The sequence below is a fragment of the Thermobia domestica genome, chromosome 5 (assembly GCF_964235325.1).
Source record: "Thermobia domestica chromosome 5, izTheDome1.hap1.1, whole genome shotgun sequence".
NCBI lineage: Eukaryota > Metazoa > Arthropoda > Insecta > Zygentoma > Lepismatidae > Thermobia > Thermobia domestica.
The window spans coordinates 122,249,313-122,273,117 of record NC_137458.1 but is presented as its reverse complement, the minus strand read 5'-3'; the positions used below and the strand labels follow the sequence as shown (position 1 = coordinate 122,273,117).

The 23,805-nt window shown below is 35.3% G+C and overlaps 1 protein-coding gene across 1 annotated transcript; it reads left to right on the top strand.

The window, feature by feature from the left end:
* The first annotated feature begins 128 nt into the window (after positions 1 to 128).
* LOC145684689 (uncharacterized) lies at positions 129 to 22,838 on the top strand. Its single transcript, XM_081757070.1, has 4 exons — positions 129 to 332; positions 4,157 to 4,374; positions 21,151 to 21,419; positions 22,275 to 22,838. The coding sequence occupies exons 1-4, from the start codon at positions 326 to 328 to the stop codon at positions 22,513 to 22,515; spliced, it is 735 nt and encodes a 244-aa protein (XP_081613196.1). The 5' UTR covers positions 129 to 325; the 3' UTR covers positions 22,516 to 22,838.
* Positions 22,839 to 23,805: the final 967 nt, after the last annotated feature.

Below are 23,805 nucleotides of genomic sequence, written 5' to 3'. Positions count from 1 at the left end.
TTTACCTCATATTAATTAGTAACGATGTTAAAATATTTCCATAATTGTTCTTTTATTTAAATTTTAAAAACTATCTATTTGCTTCTTATATTAAACTAGGCAGCAACTTTTCATCCGTCAGCCAAGTATGCGACCAACACCATTTTCATTTTTGTCGCCTTTCTCTTTACATCTCTGGGTTGTTCTTGTCATATCAGCTATCATTCTATCGATTGCATTGTCATGGATTTACAAACTGTCAAGATACTTAGGAGTGGAAAGTCAAACCGGACCATACCTTTTATCATGGCACAATTCTTTGCTGTATGTGCATGGTGCTCTGTGTATGCAAGGTAAGAAAGATTAAGCGGTTTCTTTATGTACTTAAGTAAGAGAGTTTTACACTTGAGAATACTAAGTTAGCATAATCTATAAACTTTGTAATTATCAAGAGAGCAGTTACGCAGTCACCAGCAATGGTTATATGCCAAACGAATTGACTCATTAAAATACAATTTTCAGGTGAAATACTGTATAGATTTTTCAGTTGGAATACCTTCTCTCTACACCAATCAAAATTGAATTAAAGTTTACCTACTCATTTCAGAAATATTGACAAATGAGCATATAAAGCGTGCGGACTCGGTTTTACCTAACTTAAATATACGAAGTTTTGCACAGTGGTCAATAATTACAATATTTACACAATTAAACTGTATCAACTCGAAACTTATCCGCAATGTAATAATCTTTAACTAGTAGTAAATTGGGAAGCTTCATTTGAAATTTATGGTGTTCCAGCGTAGCGTAGTCGCTAACAGTCTTTTTGTGCGAACGACCCGGGATTCGATTCCTGGTTCGAAAATCTGTAACACCTTTTTCAGGCCAGGCATTCTGAGTGGAGTTTTTCCTGAGTTCTTCTCATTCATACCAGATAAATGTCGGGATGGTACCAAACATATAGGTCCCAGGCCGCTTCCTTCCTTCCCCACTCTTTTCTTTCTTCCTTCTTTCTCCGATAATGTCCTAGCCGAGTGACTTCATCCCTCATACGTGACGAAGGTATAATATACGGCTGTAGTCGATGGTACACAGTACACAGCGGTGTATGCCGCACATTCTGTGCTTAATCATAGTCATTATAGTATACCTTCTGCCGCAAGGCGTATAGCAGTTTTGTTTCGTTTATATTTATTTATTTATCCGGATCATGAATCCAGTGATAATGTGACTATATCAGTTTCTTTTTTATGGTATTCAATAGCCGCTATTCAAGTACTGTATGTGAATTATACGGGAAAAAAATCCTTTTTTTTTTCTGACGACTCTGTGATCACAAAAAAGAAAGGGGAAGAAAGCAAAATGGAAAGATTAGGTTACATCTGTCTCTATCCAAGTTCGTGTTGTTTTGATCAGTGAATATCAGTACGAAAGCTTTTCTAGCTGTGATATACCCTACTTCTCACCACAATTTTCTTAAGTCATTCAGGTACATCGAGCGCGATTTTTACTGTTCCTTCTCGCAATGGGTCGGTTCCTTCTGCGTATCTACACTCATTTGTTATTCATGGAGTGGTTTATATAAGGAATATCATCAAGAAAATACCACAAAGTGCTTTTAGAGTATAAAACAGTAGCGAAACTTTTATATTTTAATTGAATTATTGATACATGCGTTTCACATTGTTCACTTAAAAATGTGCTTTCTCTCTCTCTCTCTTGTCAAATATGTCTTTTATGCTAATTATAAATATTCACAAAGTAGCATATACTCTGTGAAAAGTTTAGGACTATAGCACTGCTATAAACATAGATATTGCTAATTTGTCATATATTATGCATTTCAGTATTATTGGTAAAGGCAAGTAAATTTTGATTGTTCTTCAGAAATGTTATACTGCGATAGATATGTACACAAATTATCGGTAATATTCTCTAAATACATCCTGACAGAAGCAGTTTATTTCTAATACATAAGAAGCCGAATTATAATTGATAAAGTGCTATTGCTTCTTACCTTAAAATGCAAAAATCACTAACAATAGTATTAAAAAGGATGACAAAATACATCGAAAAAGTTTTATTATGTTCATAAGAGATTATTTTGCATCGAAACTAAATTCAAGAAGCAAGATAACGTAGAATCAAAAGAAAATCAAATTGTGCAATCTTCAATCAAGAAGAACAATGGTTAAGGACTAAATAGAGTAACATTTCATAGTTGTAAGAGAACAAGTAAGCTATAGTTCTTAATAAAGTATAGAGCAAGTCAACAATTAACAAGATATCATTTCATATAGGACAGTGAAGAACAGAAATAAGATATAAGGTGAATTCTCAAGTATAATGTTGCTTCATTTCATAATTTCTGTCACGAATGTTCTTTTATTTCACAAAAACATCTCTGCATATTAAAAACCAATCAAAATGCAGCCATTAGTTTCTTTATTATTTCTTTACTTTTTTCTTTGTCAGGCTCAACTATTTTATCTTCAACTGTTTTCAAGCGGTTCGACAACGAAGTGTTCTGCTACCAGAGGCTTTCCTTTGTCAAAACTTGATCGGATTTATCTTAATTATACATCCATAATTGCATGCGTCTATTTACAAATCTATATTTTTTCGATAGTCAGTGCTGTCTTTCTCAGTAGTTTTGAGAGACTAAATTTACTAATTTAGAAAGAAAATGGGTATATTTAAAAAATTGTTAATTCTCAAATAATTCTTTCTCTTGTTTTACATTTCTTTACTATCTAAATTAACAATTCGTTTCTCAAAATTACTTAGGAAAACAACTATGGCTATTGAAAAATTTATAGTTCTGTAATTAGGTGGATGAGAGCCGTTATAAGAGATAGATATTGATAAAACTTATTTTATGAAGTAATGGTATACATACTTACTACATTTTGATATTGCTCTTAGTGAAAAATGCAAGATAAAGTGTTTCGTAATGATGTTAAAAGTCTATCCCATTAAAATAAAAACTCTACATAATACAGGGTGGCGCAGGGAAACGGGGAAATTTCAGTTGACCTAAGTATACACATAAACACAGGAAAATGATGGAAACGTATGCACGAAGTCATACTATTTGCATTAATATTTGCATTAACTGTGCCGTTTAACTTCTTGAAGATGACATTGGAAATATGTGCTCCATCTCGACGTATGGAATCATGTCTCGAAGAATGCTAGTGATTTATTCTTCAATCTTTCGTTTATTCTTTCGTTTAAGTTACGCAATTATTGCAGGACATGTGCTGTACATGTTGCTTTCGAGATTCCCCACAAAAAGAAAACTTAAATATTGAGTTTAGGGGATATTAAAGGCCATGGGATATCGCCTTTACATGAAATGACTCGCCTTCCAGCAAACGAACGTCATGCACCACTCAAATGTCTCATTATTAATATATGGCAAAGTCTTTTAAATGGTGTCGCATTGACTCTGAATAAATGAAGCTGCTTAGAGTGTTGTTAACCCTAGTCAAAATTCCTGTTTCCCTGCGCTACTCTGTAAAATTCAATTTGTTCAATAGTTTTTCTCTTTCTTCTTGCACCCCCTTTAAAAGATTATATTGATTAGTGTGGATTTAATTGAGGTTGCATGTGCCCGATATATATTACGCTATGTTGTTCTAGTTTCTGTTTTTCTATTTTCCTCTTTTCTGTTTTACTACGGATTTTTGGGTTTGAAAATTAAATGTAACACTATGATTGAAAACTTGGTGTCAGTGTTTGAAGAAGAAAAAAGTTGTAATTGGTGTTAGTTGTATTTATATTACTACTGCCTCTGAGATTACGAACAGAGATGTAATAAACTGTTGTTTCCTGATGATTTAATTTAATTTAATTTAAATTTTTTTGTAGTGTTAATTTATACAGTAATATGGTTTATATGTTTGTAAATAGGCAGTTTTCTGAGAACATGGTTTGCTTAACACGCTAAGGACCATAGGCTAAGTGTAATTTAAAATTCTTAATAAGTAAACCCTGGAAATTGTGTAAAATTCTAAAAGTAGTTACAAGAAAGAATATTGAAGATATAACCAGGAATATTAAAATTATTAACAATACTGTTACACACAGAAATTTATACTACATACTTTTAGTTTCCAAGCGAACTGAATTATTCAATCAAATCTAATCTAATACGTCTTTTTATCATTTAAAGGACCACCTGTAATTCCATTATCTAATTCATGTCGAATATCTTTATGGATCGCAGTAGTACTAGGACTGGTGATCAATGTGGCATTTTCTGCTTCTCTCATATCGCATCTTGCTTACTTATATCCTCAATTACCATTCTCTTCGATTGACGATTTGTTAAATTTGAAAAATTGGCGTCTTCTTCTTATAAATAACACATCAATAACACAGGAGATCCAGGTATGTGTAGAGAATAAAAACATAACGTTACTGTACTGTACAAAATATATGTTAGGTTACAGCACAAAATATTCGTTACTATGGTACAGAAAGTAAGATAAGAGACCACTTTGGAAATAGTGGTGTATAATAGAAGATATTTAAAACAATATTTTCTCATAAATCAATGCTCTAGTGTAATTATTTACTTTTCTTTGTTACTTATAAACAATTGCTGGTTCTTCATCTAACTTTTTTTTTTTTTTTTAAGAAGATTATTGATAAGCGTTTAGTGGAAGAAATAAGAAACGTCTTATCAAAATTTATTGTGGAACGTAGAGGAAATGGATTGGTGTGGCATTTTAGGAATGTGACGTATTTCAGATTCTTGAGTGGACTGAATCAAGGTTGTCTTTTTATGCATTCCTGTTAAACATGTAGGAAATGATCACAGTTACCTTTACAAGAATGCTAGTTAAATATCCTGCAAGGAAGACTTCTCTTCATGATTTTTGTAGAACGTCCAGCAGATGAATCAGAGGCATTTTCTCCCCTATTAATTTCTTAACATCCACCAAAGATGTCGAAGGCCTGTGGATCAAGAATCATGATTAAACTTATAACAGATGGATCAGAAGCGCCTTTCAAAATCACTTTGAGCCTATAGCATGTCTTATTTATATTGACATATATACATTTTATGTATTATTGTATCATGTATGAAGATGTGTTGACTTTATACTCTCGAGTGATAATAGAAGCATACAACTACAGTCATTTTGTAACTAGCTTGTTATTTTGTTTGGCTATTGGCACCATATATATGTCGACATACCCTGAAGAATAAAAAAGATAATATTATGTATATTATTACATTAGTATAATGTATAAAAAAACTGAGAGCAAAAAATCGTATTATCATTAATGAATGTAAATGTATAATTATTCTGAAACTTATTTATATTGAAATAATATTTATATACCTATACTGTCTCCATTAGTCTGTTTTAGGTCCAAATTAAGTTTTCTTCGTGTTTCCTTACATCTTATTCACTTACATATTGTCCTACAACTTAGTGTTCCGTTGTAGTAATTGTGTGAAACTTGTCAAAATTGAATGTTGCAGATTTATATACAAGTTCTTCACTAATTAAAGTATTAAAAACTAATGAAAATGGATTTATATATAACTCATTCAAATTAGTTGCATAAACTTAACTATTAGGACTGAATTTTCCAAGGCTTAAGGGTGCCATGTCAAAAGCATTTTCAAAAGTCAGCGTTGTCAAATTCTATACCTATGTACAGTCAAGAAATCTTGTTTATAATTCTGATACCTTATATGTGTACTTTTCGGTGAAAAAATAAAGACAATGTAACAATTTTTATACTTTTTAATTCTTTATATGATCTCATTGTTTGTCCAATCAACATCTATTCAATATTAATGTTGGATTCTTAATCCTAATATGACGTAATGCAACATATATCTTTCAACTAATGAAAGAACACCGACTTCAAGAGTGAGAGGGTGTGTGGCTGTTCAGAGAACCGACTGAGTGATTAATACATCGGCAAGGTGTGCCGAAGGTCCTGAGTTCGAGTCTCTGTCCAGTCATGCACTTTTTCACTCTTAGTGAATCGTTTATGAAGAGGTTTTATGTATTTTTTTTTTTTTTTTTAAATTTAAAACCAAGAAGTGTGCAGATGCATAGATATCTCTGATATAGGGCTACCACCTTTTGATGAGCATAAAGCGGGACACACTTATCGAATACGTGTAGATCGCCGATTTCTTATGTCATTTTTTTATATGAAACAATTTATTAAGAATAATATAAAGAAATATATCTATTCGTGAAGGAAAATTGCAGTGAAAATTTAAACCATAAATCACGTAACAGACAATCCGTAGCGTTAACTTGTTGACGGTTAGTTGAACAGAAAATATGTACTATTCAACCAGTCAAAGAATAACACCATTGGCGGTGATTTCACTGCTGCCAGAACGAAACATTTTAGCGATAGAACCATATCAATATTTCGATACCCGTAGGATCACGTGGAAGGGGGAAATTTTCAAGTCACTAAGAGTTTCTGTCGCATACTTTGTAAGTGTTTTGGATAATTTAGCGTCCCTTCATATAATCTGTCCCTCTTTGGCATAATTTGGGACACTGGAAATTCTCTTAAAATTCAGGATGATCTACCTAATTCGGGACAGATAGTAAGGCTACCTTGACACCGCTGATTTACGATATCCAATATCTCTTATGTGTCCTCTGATTCTAATCTCCATACTTGTTTTAGACACACCGATATATGAATTATCAAGTCACAAATCGTTTCATAAACACCACAGTAAGCCATGTCTTCCATAAAATAATTTTTGCAACTAGTAAGCTGCTTTTCAATTCTTCTAAGAAATTTGAAGGAAATCTTAAAACTAAATTTGTTCGATATTTCTTTAGTTTGTAGATAAAAGTGCGTGCTGTAAAGGAAAAGAAATCTATTTTCCTATCGGACATAATTTATTAATGTTCTGCAAGTGATCATTATTAATAAATTCCGAAAGTTTGTTCTTTCTAAATTTCCCCTAGTTCCATTCTGTATCAATTTTTTGTACTTAAATATTAGTTTCAGTTGATATTTACACCATAAGGTTCATACCAATTTGTGCACTCTAAAGAATAAAAAATCCAAATGCTAGATCTTATCCCGTACGAATGCGTGAATTTATTGTAAGTGTAATAGTCACATGCATTATATCTTCTGTATAGAGTAGAAATAAATTTATTATCTTTCATATTAATTGACAAGTTAAAAAATAATCTAATTTCATGGTAATTTTTTGTAAGACGTATTTTGTCTAGGATCCCTTAAAATATGTATCATTAACAAACCCGTAACACTTAACAAATCTGACTTTTTCTTTTTGTCTAGTCGAATTTGTAAAGCAGCTTAGATCAAAACTTATTTTATAAATTACGTAACTTTCTTTGATGTTTATAAAATGATTGGTGAATGTGATGATACACACGTATATTAGCATGTCCAAAAGGAATATAGAATCAGAAACAGGAAACACATTAGAGATGCTAAAAAAGATTACAAATCTCGGGTTGATAAACATCTGCATGGCTTTCAGTGTTCAATCAAAAATATATAAAAAAATACATGAAACCTTTTTATTAGTTAAAAGATATGTGTTTGAATCATACAAGATTAAGAATCGAGCATAGAATTTGAATATATGAAGTTTGGACAAACAATAGGATCATATAATCAATTATTTTATTACGAGTACAAAAGTTACAATTGTTGCATTATCTTTATTTTTAATCGAATTGTGCATGAGATTTTGATAATTATAAGCAACCAAATTTCTCAATTTTACATAAGCATAGAGTTTGACAACGCTGATTTCTGAAAATGTTTTTGACATAGCAACGTTTAAATCTTGAAAGACTCAGTGCTAATACTTAAGTTTTATGCTATAATTTGAATGAGTTGTGTGTATAATGCCAGTTTGTTTCTTTTAGTTTTTTCCAGATTTTCTCGCTTGTAGCACATTCTCATTCCACCAATTCTTTCTTAATCATTCACTTTAGTTAATCATTCGCCTCCTCTGGCCTAAGGGAACAACAACTCGCTTTCTATATGTAGTTGTAGTCATTCGGATTGTGATTCGTTTTATGATACAGCAAACTGTGTTTTGTGAAATTATGTAGGCACATGAGTGGATGATTCAAAATAACAAAAATTGGTTCTTTACCAATAAATCCTCCCTTGGAAAAACTAAACACTCTCCACACGTGTCGGAACAACAAGTTAGTTCCGTCCTCAGTTGCAGGGTAACAAAGATAAAAACGGATGAGAGAAAAAAAGACGTAGGAAAAGGAATACATACAACAGAATGAGTAAATATAACGTAAAGGATGCTAAAATATCACAAGCAGAGCACAGTGCGAAAGAATAAGCTGAGCTGAAGGAAGTGCGATACCTATGTTGCGTCACTATTGCCAGATCCAAAAAATATATCAAAGGTAGGTAACGAGGTTCTATCAATGTTGCTAATATCCAAACTTAAAGTCGGTTTACATTTAGGAATAAAGAATCATTCTTTAATCTTATTCTTTATTCAGCAATATAAACCGGCTTTTAACCTGTATTAGCAACGTTGATAGAATCTGGTTACCTATCTTCGATATATTTTTTGGATCTGGCAATAGTGAAGCAACACAGATATCGCACTTCTTTCAACTCAGCTCATTCTTTCGCACTGTACTCTGCTTTTGGTATTTTATCAGCCTTTACGCTATATTTATTCATTCTGAGGTATGTATTCCTTTTCCTACATCTTTTTTTCTCTCATCCGTTTTTATCTTTGTTACCCTACCACTGAGGACGGAACTAACTTGTTGTTCCGAAACGTGTGGAGAGTGTTTAGTTTTCCCTCGGGAGGATTTATTGGTAAAGAATCAATTTTTTGTTAATGTGTTTTGTGACTTCCTTGTCGTTTGAGGAGATTGTTTGTAGACTGTAGAGTTCTTCTTTGATGCAATTCGGATACATTACTTATATCTAATGGAATATATGGATACATAGTATATTCTTATAGCCTTATTTATCTCTCAGGTCTATTTTAAATTATGGGCCCAATGCTTTCGTTGATGGTTGGTCTTGCCTTTGTGCATTTATGTAGAGCTCAAACCCTTCACAGAACTTCTTCGTGACTAAAAGAACGCACATACGGTAATTTGCTTTCAGTACAGAAGACTAACGTTCAATCATTAGAGAGAGTACATGTGGTTCGGACGTAAGATTAAATTGCAGATCCACGTCTTAATAGCCTCGAGAAAAAATAATAAATAAATAAAAAGAAGAAAGAAAAAAAAACAATCTAACAAATAAACAAATACCCAAACACACATTTTCTCGATTACAGTTATATTGAATTATCATATAGAAAGTTCAAATGTATTATTAATTAAAAGATGTCATTTTCACCAAAATGATTGAATAAGATAGAAAGTGCTTGAGAAGCTATTGTCTGTAGTACCCAATGATTTATCATTTAAGAGCACACTGTTCTGCATATATTTCTTTTGTGTTTTGCATAAATTAAAATACAACACGTGTTACCTTAAGAGTATATAAGAATACCAGAATTTGCTTAATTAATTACCCACTATTTTTATTACGCATATTCATCAGCATAAAAATAACACGATTTTTGTAATCTTAAAAATAATTTGTGGGAGAGAATTATAACCTAAAAAATTATGATATCTCAATTTTGTATTTTAGCAAAGGTTATTCTTTCATATTTCTTTCTTCCTACTTCTTGCCCTTCTTGTATGATGACGCGCCACCAAAAACGCTTGTAATTATTTTTATCGTGTCGATGTTAAAGTGTTTCTCTTTTATTTCTGACATATTTATTAGTGTATACTGTGATAATGATTTAATGATGAGGTAGTGTATATTTCAGTATCATTTAAAGATTAATGCCAATAATAATAATAATAATAATAATAATAATAATAATAATAATAATAATAATAATAATAATAATAATAATAATAATAATAATAATAATAATTAATAATAATAATAATTTTCTACTTTTTCAGGAGAAATAATGTTATATTAAAGGGTAGACTGTTGTCTGCAACAATCTTTGTGATATAATTCGTTTTTCTTACAGTTGTGGCAACATTATCTATAAAACCGTTTAATATTTTCATATGAAACCCAAATGGAATGAATTTTGTTTGACCATTTTAGTATTTAGAACGTTATAGAATAGCAGTATTCATATTTTCTTGGGGTATCGTACAATAGAAATTTAAAAAGACAATCGATTCGTTCACTTTCGAAATTAAAAATTTTTTCTTTAAACTTCATGAACATACATGTTTTAAAAATTTTTAACAATGTCACAGTTGCAGAAAGAAAGCTTTTGTTTGTGTGTTTGAAAATTGAGAGAAAAAAATTCCTATTTAGAATTAAATGTGTATGGAATAAGGAAATATTTTACTAATTTTGGTCTATGCAATGGAAACATTTTATTAACTGTCAAACTTGGACAGATAATTAATTAAGAAGTTAAATCAAATGAAAAGAACTGTTATAAGTTGCGTACCTTACAAAAATGGTTTAATCAAACACACGTAGATCGGTGAAAGTTCCGAAAATAGTTATTCCCAAAGAAACAAAAACTTGGATAGAAATTCCTTACTTTCCACAATTATCGACAAAAATTTAACGTATTATTGCAAAGCATAACACATCTGCTTTCAGTAGCCCTCAAGAAAATTTAGAAAAGCACCTTCCCGGCTTTAAAAGTTATTTTGTTGATCCACTAAATAGGTCAGTTATTTACCGGGCTCAGTCATCTGAATTAACGAACACATTAGACAATCAAAAAAGTCACAAGAAGAGGGTATACCGGGATTTTCACTTCACCTAAAACAAGATACACACAATATAAAACAGATTAATGTGATAGATTCAGGGAAAACAAAACAACAACGGAAGATTAAAGAATCATTCTTTATTCATAAATATAAACATCGGATTTAAATCTGGATTTTGGCAACATTGATAAAGCCGGCTACCTACCCTTGATGTATATTTTGGATCTGGCAATAGTGACGTAGCATAGACACCGCTCTTCTTTCAACTTAGCTTGTTCTTTCTTTCGTCCACTGTGCTCTGCTCGTTCTTTTCAGTATCCATCTCTCACATTATATTTATTTGATAGTATATATTCCTTTCTCCATGCCATAATTCTTTCATCCATTTATATCCTTGTTACCTTACTACTGAAGACGGAACTAGTTTGTTGTTCCGATACGTTTGGAGAATATTTACTTTCTCCACGGGAGGACATATTGGTAGTAACCAATTTTTTGTTAACCGTTTTAATTAGCTGTTAACACTATCATATTTTATCTTTGTTGCTTGAAGTATGTAGTTCGACACTTTCGATAATTGAAGACTTTGGGGCAAAAACCCGTCAAGTCCAAAAAGTGAAAGTGTAAAGGAAATAGCTTCACAAGGGTTTCTCTTCGTCCGATTTTCTTCAAACTTGGCACTTATATACTAGACCAAAAATAAATCGACACGTCTTTTTTTCTTCCGGAAAATAGGTTAAGGGAGGCAAAGGGCCCATTTTCAAAAAAATGGTTCTCCTGTTTAAAAGAATCACTTTAAAGAAACGAAACTCTGCCGATGCAAAGATGACTTCAAAGTAGGAAAGACGGGCTTTGTCGTTTTTGCGAAAAAAGGGTTGCAGAGGCAATACCCCCTTCGAAATGACAAAGGACCCCGCACAATCCTTACGGAAATTGGATTTCGGTGGAATTGCTTAAAACCGTGATATGTTGTAGATATGGTGTTTCAACTGGCTGAAAGTGTGATATGTTGTAGATGTTGTGATCCTGAGAAAAAGTCTCAATAAGCACAACCACCAATCACTGACCGTTTGCCCACTACAGGGCCACTTTTTTGAAAAAAGCCGAAAATAGTGGTATTCTGAATTTCGGTAAAAAAATGTCTGAAACCATGATATGTTGTAGATATTGTGATCCTGAGAAAAAGTCTTAATGGGCATAACCACCAATCACTGACCGTTTGGCCATACGGAGTCAGTTAAAAAAAATAAATAAAATAAAAATAAAAAAATAAAAAAAGGAGGAGGAGGAGGTAACCTTATTCTGGATTTCAGTGGAATTGTTTGAAACTATGATATGTTGTGGATATTGTGATCCTGAGAAAAAAAATGAAATGAAATCTGAGTTTTACGTCCCACGGTTATGCCGGTTAGGCTAAAGGAGACGGTGATGATGAGTAATGAATGAAATGGTGAAATGAAGAAAGTGGAATGAAACGGGAGAACCCCGAGAAAACCCACGCACACGGTGTTTGTCCACCACAAAGTTCACTTGGCGGGGGCTGGGATCGAACCCGAGACCCCAAGCACCAGAGGTGAACGCTCTACCAATTTTTTTTTTTTTTTTTTAATTGTATTTATTTAGCGCAATATAGAATACATTCTGTGCTACAGTTGCGTGAGAGACATGTATAGAGACATATTTATATAGATGGGCTTAAATCTAAAGACTAATATGAACACCTAAAATATATGTACAAGGAGAATATACAAAAACAAACAACATTGCAGCTTAAGAATAAACATCAAGAGTCACCTGGAGAAATCGAGCGAACAATCTTTGCTCGTCGAGGTGAGTAAACTGTTTTTTCCGAACTCGGTTCAAGTATGTCAGGTATAGATGTCGGTCACAGAAAGGTCGGTAGTTGTCTATAAATAAAATAGTAGAGCAGATGAGCCAGGTAACTGCTCGTTGTTTGGTAGGCGGGAACCACTGAAATTCCGGAAATAAAAGGAGATCAAAGGTGAAATATCTCCCTGAACCGCGACAAATCAGCCCAAGAAAGGAACACAGAGTTTGCCACGCAGGTCGCGTAGCCGTGCATTGTGTATATCGGTGTTCTAAAGTGTCCACCTGCGGACAAAAGTCACATATGTCGGACGCACTCCTACCAATTTGTAACAGTCTGGTTTTGGTGACCGTCAAGTTATTTACTAAACGATACCAGGCTTCTCTCATTGGGGATGTAAGATACGGCGCTTGAATGGTACGCCAAATAGCAGGCCAATTGTGGTGCGATTCTCTGACTTCACATAGGGGGGTGACATTTATCAATTCAGATTGCAACAGTGTGATATAGAGAGATTTAGGAGTCCAAGCCTGGGAAGGATTGTCACTCGGAACCATCGACCAGGCCAGGATGACCTGTAAGATGTATGTTGGACATGATTCAGGAAAACGAACATGGGCAGGATTGTTCCCTGGCCAAAGGCGATCTACCCAGCATTGGAACCATTGCGCAGTGTGAGAGGAGGCATGTTCCAAATGATGTAGGGTGGTGAGCATGTAAAGAGCTCGACATTTGTGACGCACACTAATGAGATTTAAACCACCACGCGCAGTCGGAAGATATAAAACGCGTCGTTGCACGCGGAACATGTAGCCTTTCCATATGAACCAACCAAATAATGACTCAATTTGGCGCGCATATTTATCGGGCAGTGGAAAAAGACGCGCTAGGAACCAGAGTTTAGAACTAATGTAAATATTCAGATAGTGAATGCGTTGAGCTAGAGTGAAAGTTCGTGAGCGGCACAATGATAAATTCATACGCAGCACCTGAAGTAATGGCTGCCAAATATGGTCGTAAGACGAGCGGCATACGGCTTGAAATCGGACGCCTAAAATGAGGGATTCTGTCGTGCAGGTCAGAGAGGTTAAGACGTCCCTGGGAAGCAAGGTCTGAAAGTTATTGACCGTCAGAAGAGTTGTTTTGTGTAGGTTAAGTTGCAAACCGCTCGCTAGGGAAAAGTCTTCGACTTTTCGTAACGCTGAGACAAGTTGAGCAGTGGTAGCACAGAGGAACGTTAGATCATCCATATACGAAATGGCTGTCAATTGCTTGAAGCTGTGAAGAGCCGATGTAGAGGGGTGCTGGAAATGATGAAGGAGAGGATCTAGTGCAAGGCAGAACAATATTCCCGAGAGCGCGCAACCTTGCCTGACACCTTTATGAATCCCAAAAGGGGGAAGAAGATGGCCATTAAGTTGTAACTGGGAAGTAGCATTGTGATAAAGCTGGTGCAGAACGGTAAGTATCTGAGGAGGGAAGTGATACTGTTGTAAGACTTCAAACAAATAAGAGTGGTTTAGGGTGTCAAAGGCTTTTCGAAAATCGCATGCAAGAACTCCTACGGGAAGGGATTGAAATTGGGCATAAGCAAGGAAGTCGCGAATGGTCGCAAGTGCGGTATGAATATTGTGGGTGGGGTGTAAAGCCGTTTGAGCTGGGCAGATGTACGGAAGGATAACTTGCTTAATACGATTGGCTAAAAGCTTAGTAAAAAGTTTGTAATCTGTGTTTAGAAGTGTGATCGGGCGATAGTCCGCCACGCTTGTCGGATTGCCGCCTTTAGGTAGTAGAATGATAACGCCTGTATGTTGATAGACCGGTCCACCTTGCAACAGAAAATTAAATAATTCACAGAGTATTGGACCGACTAGTGGGAAAAAAACTGGAGTAAAAGCGGTACCCGATCCCGTCTCTGCCCGGAGATGTACTCCGTTTAACTTGGGAGAGGGTTGTCTCGATTTCGGAAAGAGTGATGGGCGCAAGTAAGGAAGTGCAGTCTTGTTCGGATAGGCACGATGGGATCTTGGTAAGGAAAGGGGGAGGTACTATGTTAACGTCGGGTAATGCGTACAATGACGTGTAATATTCCTGAAAATGCTCGTACAAGGCATCTTTGATAGTGAGCTGTTGCCCATCCGAAGTGGACACATGAGAGATAAACTGATGTTGTTGGCGATTTAGGCGTTTAACATAATGATACAAAGACGAAGGTTCAGAAACAAGTCTATCTGCCGTCCCGTCGTCAATGTGAACGCTTAGCGATTGAGTATGTTGCAGCTGTTTCAATTGGTGCTTAACACGCATGATCGCCGCCATATTGGAAACGCTACTTGGTTGGTTCCACAGTTCGCATAGGACACTGTATAAGAATTCGTGCATCTCGCGATAATTTTGGCGATGTAATTTCCCCATGCCTTGAAAGAAAGTTCGAATTTGGGGTTTAATGTAGCGACACCACCACATGTTAATATTAGGATAGATCGTGCGAGCTCGTAGCCATCGTGTCCAACTAGCATGAAATAAACACCGGACGTGGTCGATGGTTAACAGTTGATTGTTTAATTTCCAATAACCACGACCGTACAATTTGGGAAGTTGCGTCGGAAAGCGTAATACCAGCTTAATACCTGTATGGTCTGTAAAGCAAGCCGCCTATTGCTGTACATCAAATACTCTGCTTAGGAGGCTTGCCGGGAGATAGCAGCGGTCCAAGCGTGAGCCCACTTGGGCTGATTTGAAAGTAAAAGTATGATTCTTATGAAAATGAAGCCAAATGTCTTTTAAGCCCAAATGTGTAATAAAACGATGAAAAGCTGGAGATGGGTGATATTCACCGCTCGTATCTTGAGGATACATGTGACAATTCATGTCTCCAAGAAACAAAATTGGATATCGTGTAATAGGTAGCAGGTCAACAACTTCTTCGTGATAAAAACGTTCGCGGGCCATACGCTGATTTGTCCCTGAGGGGCCGTAGACAGCCAAAATACATATACCATCAATAACACATCGAATGGCCCGCCCTGACGAGGATAGTTGGATATGAGTAGCGTGGAGGCCTCGTTTCACAAGTAAAGCAGTGCCCAATGATGGGGGCGCAATATTCACAATAGCAGTATAATTAGACACAAAGGATAGGTCGGGATCCTTGACCTCCTGCAAACAATAAATATCAGCATCGTGAAGCGCTATGAAGTGCGCTAATAGCTGTTTATTCGATATGCTGCTTATAGAATTAATGTTTAAAGTTAAATACGAACGGGAGTTGACCCCAGCGTTCATTAGGTAAAACACAAAAAGCGTACCCACAAGATAAATGTGTACTTTACAAGGCCGTAAAAATCTCCAGGACACATACCTGTAAGTGTACCTCGTCCGCAGAACAGCACACACACTGAGTAACTCTGCGAAACACCATACATAGTGTTGACCACACACATATACACACGCAAAAAAAACACTGGATTGTAAACACAAAACCAAGAACTTCTCGAAAATAGATTAATGTCTTTGCTATATACAAGGAGGAAAAATCCAAATTGACAAAGCTTTCCCACATAACGCAAGTAACACAAGCAAGAAGCAAAACACCAGAACAGCATACAACTCGTGATGACGAGACGAAACAAGGAAACCAGTGAAGTCTTACCACAGTTGCTATTCCACAAGGTCAGGCGTTTGGAGGTCACTCACACTTTCTCGTATATTCGGTTTGCGTTTTTTCACGTGTTTTACTGATAATATAGGCGAAAAACAGGTTGTATCATCATTAAACACGTCAGCGGGCAAAGGCACAGCTGGACGAAGAACTATATCCTGGGTCGTGCCATGCTTAGCAGAAGGAAGACCTGTCGCTGGATCATGAAGTACTACTGTCGCATATGAAGCGAGAGATGAGGGTGGTGTGCCTGGGGGGCCTCGGGGGGGCATGGTACCCCATCATCCAAATCAGTGGGAACTGAAGGTTGCTTAGCTGGTACTATGGTAGCGGATGAGTCATTTGATGGCAATTGGGGGAAATCAGTTTCTGAAGTAGACAGCAGTGTTGACACTTGTTGGGACGTAGCGTCGGAATTTGTAGCACTAACAGAGGATGTCAAGGGCACAGGTCGTTCGGGTACATGACGTGTAGTTTTTGTAACATGACGTAGATCTGTCATTACAGGGGTGTCCCCTTCCAGCCGCGTGGACCGGGCAGGACGTCGCCGCTGTTTACACGTGGAAATCAGGTGATCGAATGATCCACAAGCGTGGCAAGTTTGTAACTGTCCTGGATAGGAGACATTGCCTTTAATAGTGTCAAAATGTAATCGAGTAGGGATATGCTTTTTTAACGTCATCGAAAAAATCCTGTTACCATTATAAAGGCGTGTAGGAAACACAGTTTTCCAGACTTCATACTCCACACTCTTAATTTCACCATAATTACATAATACCTGAGACACTTGTTCATTAGGAAAATCGAATGGCAAGTCCATAATTTTAACTCGTGTGAGATTAACTTGTGCGTCCATAATGTACACATCGCTGACAGATTGATCAAAATGGGTAAAAGATAATTTGTCTGGAGCCTTAGACATAAACTTTTCGTAACTATCACTATTTTTGAATTGAACAAACATGCAATATTCTTCGTTATGGAGCTGTAAAGCTTGGATATCCTCAAATATGTTGGGAAAATGTACACATAACCAGGCATGTAATTCAGCCGGGCTAGGGCGTATCGTGCGTGTGGTTTTGTCAAAACCAAATTTTACACTATTCTTACGAAGTTCCTGCATGGTACCACTAACACTGGAGCCACAAAACACTACCAAAACTTGCAAACCCTGTTCAGTTATAGTAATGTCGAAAGAAAGGTGAAGCTCGCAAAAACAATCACTATTCCCGGAGCTTAACTGTCAACGTCTACTCCCGGCGACAGCCAGTCAGCGAATCACCAATGAGCCACCGCTGCCCCTCCTGAGAAAATGTTTCAATTTGCACAACCATCCATCACTGACCGTTTGACCACTACAGGGCCACTTAAAAAAAAAAGAACTGAAGGTAACGGTATTCTGGATTTCGGTGGAATTACTTGAAATTGTGATATGCTGTAGATATTGTAGTCCTGAGAAAAAGAGTCAAGAAGCACAGCCACCAGCCAGTGACCATTTGGCAACTACGGGACCACATATTTTAAAACAGCAGAAGGTAAGGATACTCTGGAATTTTGGCAGAATTGTATGAAACCCTTAAAAGTTCTATCTCACAACCCAGAAAATGAATGGGGAGAGTAGCAGCTAACGTCATTTAAGCATAGACAACATTCAGATGTCCATTTTAAGGGACAAATGAAAATCCTGAAAAGCCCTAGACAAGTTTTCTCAAGTTCACGATATCTACAACATATCACAGTTTCATTCATTTACACCGAAATCCAGAATACCGTTACCTTCAGCTTTTTTTTTTTTTTATTGTCCTGTAGTGGCCGAAAGGTCAGTGATGCTATGGTTGTGTGCCCATCGAGACTTTTTCTCAGGATTACAATATCTACAACATATCACACTTTCAGTTATTTTTATTTTTTTTAACCGAAATTCAGAATGTCGTTATCTTCGGCTGTTTTCAAAAAAGTGGCCTTGGAGTGGGCAAACGGTCAGTGATTTGTGGTTATGCCCATCGAGACTTTTTCTCAGGAACACCACATCTACAACATATCACGGTTTTAAGCAGTTCCACCGAATTCCAATTTGCGTAAGGATTGTGAAGGGTCCTTTTGACATTTCGAAGGGGCATTGCCCCTGCAACCCTTTTGTCGCAAAAACGACAAAACCCGTCTTTCCTACTTTGAAGTCATCTTTGCATCGGCAGAGTTTCGTTTCTTTAAAGTGGCCCTCTTAAACAAGGGGACCATTTTTGGAAAAGGGGCCCTTTGCCCCCTTAACCTATTTTCCGGAAGAAACAAACAAACAAACAAAAAAAGTCGTTTCGATTTATTTTTGGTCTAGTATATACAGGTATGTGTCAAGTTTGAAGAAAATCGGATGAAGAGAAACCCTTGTGAAGCTATCTCCTTTACACTTTCCTCCTCCACCACAAAGCTCATTTGACGCGGGCTGGGTTCGAACCAAAAACCCCATGCACCAGAGGTGAACGCTCTACCACTGAGCCATCGCGGGCCTCTGCACTTCTTTTAAATACAATAATTAAAAATGGTTATGGTTGGATCGGAATTAGATAGTAGCTAAAAGGAATAGCAATCCCTTCTCAATAACAGGTGCGAAAGAATTGGGGTAAAAATTTAGATTTTACGCAATACTGTATCTTAGAAAAAGTTTTTCTCCTAGTCAAGATTAGCAACTTGTTTTTCTCCTCTGCAATGCCAGAGGTGGGAAGAAGGAGGGTTTATTTTGATTGCCTATCTGCTTATCTGGAATGAATAATAGTAACGCAATCAAATATTTTGCAACTGTTAAATATCTGAGAAGTTTGTAGCACTTATAATCGGACATAGTGGAATTTCTTGTTTACGAATTTTAAAAATGTATACAATTGAGGAGACACCTATATTTGGAAGTGATTTTATTTTTGATATTTTCTTGATATTATTCCAAATTCGCTCTTTACTGAACAATTTGAATTGGATCCGTTGATGAAAACTTTATACTCACTGGCGTTGACTAATTGTTCTTTTCTTTTCTTTTTTCTTTCTTTCTTTCTTTTCTTTTCTTTCTTTTTTTCTTTTTTTCTTTTTTTTGGTTATACTCATGAGAATACATAACCACAATAGAACTGACTTTGTCCTCAAGTAAAATCCCAATCTCTTTATTTGATCTAAGTGATTCTATTGCTTGCCTTTCTTTCATTTTTTATTTGATCTACTTTCTTTGTAAAATACTTTGAGACAATATCCAGTTTCCACTCTGATTTTATCCGCATCTGTTGGAGGTAAGTGTTCAATTACTGCCTCTATTGAACATATTGATTTTTTTTTGGAAGGAATTTAGAAGTTGAGGCAACTTTAAGATCTTTCGAATAAAAGTTAGTTCGAAGAAAATAAAATACGGATGGAATATCAAAAGTCTTATGTATCGAATTACAAACACCGTGAAAATGATGTGGAATATGCATATAATAATACTCTTTTTAACTGCTTCGATTTTTTAATACAGCCAATGGTGAAAAAAGTCTTTAGTTTTATATTCAATAAACAGTTTTTGAACACTTACAATCGTATGCTGTTAAAAGATGAAATGATGAAGCATGGTTTTAGATTCTGCTGTTATATAGGGATAAATGAAATGAAAGCAGAAATCGAACCCCCATCTGCAGCTTACCGTGCTGGTGCGGTAACGACTATACTACTAATTCCATCCTTAGATCAGCCATATATTTTTCACCCTTGAGGTTGTTGCTTAGCTATTCAAATCAAAGAGATCCAATTTGAAACACTGATATTGTAATCAAGGTAGTCAGTTAATTTATTCTGAAGCTAGTAATTATAATGACTCAACGTCATTGCCACTCTGGAATAGTTTCTGTGAAATCAAGGAACTCAACGGCGTCCACCCAGTGTCGTGAGAACAATTGGGGAGCTATTTGAATGAAAGAATCAGCGAACTCCAGTCTAGAAAGCAAGCGATAGCGGCGAAGGAAACTGATGTGCTGACCACAGATCACCCCAAAGGCATGAATGCTACAAGTCGACTAGTAGGCTCTGGCTCCTAACAGCTGTTGGGCCCGTTTTTTCCCTACTATGTAATTAATATATTAAGCAGGCACGTAGCCAGGATTTCGTAATAGGGGGGTCCGAGACATGAAATACTGTGGTTATCCACACCAGAGTTCGATTATTCTAAACTATTTTACTGGTAACATATATTGGTCGTTTAGTCAGGATTTCGTAGGGAGGGGGCAGTGTGATATGAAATATTGTGGTTATCACACAAGAGGCTTGATCACTATTTGTTAGGACAATAAATGAGGACATGATAGTAAGTATTTTAGTAACAAACTATGAAGAAATGTCGAATAAAAGAATATTAAAAAAGATTTTAAAAGATTTTACAATATCTACGTTCCTTCTTCTGTTCATCCAAATATAACAATTTTCCTTTCATTATGACCTCAACTATTTTTAAAGAAGTACGTATCCAATATAATCTTGTAAAATATTTTACAATACTTGCGCTCCTTTCTCTATTGAATCAAATGTTAACGGAACTTTCTTCCACATAACTTTTTGTTTTTAATATCCGTCAAATACTGTCTGTTCCAAATGACAAGTTAAAGGAGCAGTTGAAAACCGTTTCTGAAATAACATGTTTTATACTACAGAGAAGCGATTATGAAAAATTATTTTTATTTTTAGCTTTTTATTTTTAACGCTGACTCTTCCTATTTCTCGTTTCTTTTTGTTTTATCCTTCCTTATTTTTTATTTCTGGTATCGAAGGGGGGGGGGTCTGGATCCCCCCGACCCACCCCTTGGCTACGTGCCTGTATTAAGGAGCATGTAAATTATGAAGAAAGACAATATAAGTTTTTCTTTGCTTTCTTGCAGGGTGCACCAATAGATTCTGTACTGCGCAGAATTTGGATAGAAAAAATAGAACCAAACCTTGAATCCAGTTTGATTGAAGAAACAAAAGTTGGTCTTAAACAAATAGCACAAAATCGACGACTCACACTATTGACTAGAGGTGAAACAGCACCATTTTATATGGGTTCATCATTTTGTAAACTTACAGCTTTACATAAGAAGTATTTCTCAAGGCCAGTAGCTATCGCATTCCGGAAAAAGTTTCCATACAAAAACATCATCAATCACCAGTAAGATTTTTTTATTTTTATTTATTTATTTATTTACTGATTGTTATTTGCTGATAGTGTCTAATCTTTAAATTACTTATTTCTTCTAAACCTAAAAGTTAAAGTCAATTTTCTTGGAATATAACTACCCATAGAGTAGTCAGCGTCTATGCTTGTTAGTTTTCCTATTTACTTGAAATAAAGTGAATATAAGAATTAAATTGCGCACAATTATTAAAATTAAATTAAATGTTTAATACAGCATGAAATAACTTAAATTAAAATGCTATTTGCTACTTAAATTTATTTACGAATTTTACTTTTTGCTCTGTTATTCAGGGCTGTACTGTGAGTCGGGCAAGTAGGGCAGTTGCTCTGGCCCCGCGCTATACGAATAAAGATAGATTCTTCAGGAAAAGTAACAAGCTTAGTATTTATAATTCATTCTAGGGATTCAAAATATTTAGATATTACGAATAGGATTGCATCATTTTTAAAGATATTTCTACAACTGTATGCTATTAATGTCGGGAAGTACACTCATAATGGAATATTGCTATTATTAATACGAAAAAGTCAAAGTTTTCGCAAAATAATTTACTTATGCTATCTATGGAATCATCATTGGTTTCACAATTTATTGTAGTCTCACACTTCGCAAATCAATAGGATAGCCCTGATGTTATTTAATGATCATCAAGCTATCATCAGTAATTAATAATTTCCAATAGAGGAAATATTTTTTTTCAGTAGTAATATATAGTTAAATAAAAGATTTTGTATTAAATACAGTAAATTATAAATCTATGTTCATTACGCACGTTTGAGCTCACAAGCTAACTTTTCTCTTTCTTTCTTTCTTCTTTTTTAACTCAGTTTACAGAGATTACGTGAGAATGGAGTACTTCATAGAATAAAGACAAAATGGTTTACAGTGAAACCACGATATTGTGGAGTAAGATCTGTTAAGAGTATCAATTTGGAGAGTGTTATGGTGTTTCCACTAATATTAATAGGAGGTATATTATTAGCATCCTTATTTTTAGGAGTGGAGTTATTGACTGAATGGATTAAACAAAGGAAATACCAAAATTCTCTTATTAGGCCAAAGCTTTAAGTAATATAAGAATGCGATTTTTTTTCTTATAAAGCTTCCTCTAGGTATGTTTACATCAATACTGTGAAAATATTACTAATACATTTTTAATAAATATTTTTAAAACACAATCTGTAACTTCGAGTTTTAATAGTAACCATACAGTATAAAAAAGTTATTATTCAAGAAGAGGTTAAGCATTCCTTCTAAAGAGAAATTATTGTAGACCTGGAGATAATGTATTTGTAACTACGTATTCCTTACGTAGATGCATATATACTCATACTGGGACTCTTTTCTTCTAATCATTATACGTCATAAAATATATAGGGTGTTTCAAAACAACACCGATAACGTTTGGGTGGTGATTCCTGACACCAAGATAAGACAAAAAGTACAGACCAACCTGGGTGCACAAATGCTTCATTTCGGAGTTATAGGCTGGCGAAAACGTGAAAAAATGAACTTTAAAGGTCCATAGTTCTAAAACTATGGGACGTAGCAAGACTTCACTTTGGAGCTAATATGTGCACTATCCAAAAATACATATTTCAGAATCCCAAGGTACTTACGAAACAATTTTTATAGAGGAAGTTTGGCTACGGAAAATAATTTGAAGTACTCACCAACTACCTCTATAAAAATTATTTCTTGGGTACCTTAGGATTCTGAAATATGTATTTTTGGATAGTGCACATATTAGTTCCAAAGTGAAGTCTTGACCCGACTACGGCACGTCCCATACTTTTGGAGCTATGGACCTCTAAAGTTCATTTTTCATGTTTTCGGCAGCCTATAGCTCCGAAAGGAAGCATTTGTGCACCCAGGTTGTTCTATACTTTTTGTCTTATCTTGGTGTCAGGAATCACCACCCAAACGTTGTCGGTGTTGTTTTGAAACACCCTGTATAATGGATAGAATAAAAGCTGAGAATATGAGAATATCAATGCGAAAGATGCTTATATGTTTGTTTAAATCACATACACATTGGTGAAACTAAGTAGTGTTACAATATTTACAATAAATATCAATGTCGTATTTTCTCTTTCTCTGTTATACTTTTTCATTTCTTATGTCCTTTGTATACTTGAATAAAATGTACTAGGCTTGAAAGTTAAGTATTTCTCATTTTAGTGCCTTTAGAATGAGTTTTAAAGGAACAGTATATAAGTGTCGTTTATTTTCCCATGCTCACCCTTATAATATCAGTAAGCATGTAAAATATATTTACATGATTGCTGGTAACATATACGTACTAAGCTGCCTCGTGTCTACATGGTTAACGTACGCATCTTCGGTGCGGGAGAAGCG

Coding starts and splice junctions, on each gene's coding strand:
- LOC145684689 (XM_081757070.1), top strand. Junction 4,375..21,150: donor CAATAACACAGGAGATCCAG/GTATGTGTAGAG, acceptor GCTTTCTTGCAG/GGTGCACCAATAGATTCTGT. Junction 21,420..22,274: donor AAAAACATCATCAATCACCA/GTAAGATTTTTT, acceptor TTTTTAACTCAG/TTTACAGAGATTACGTGAGA.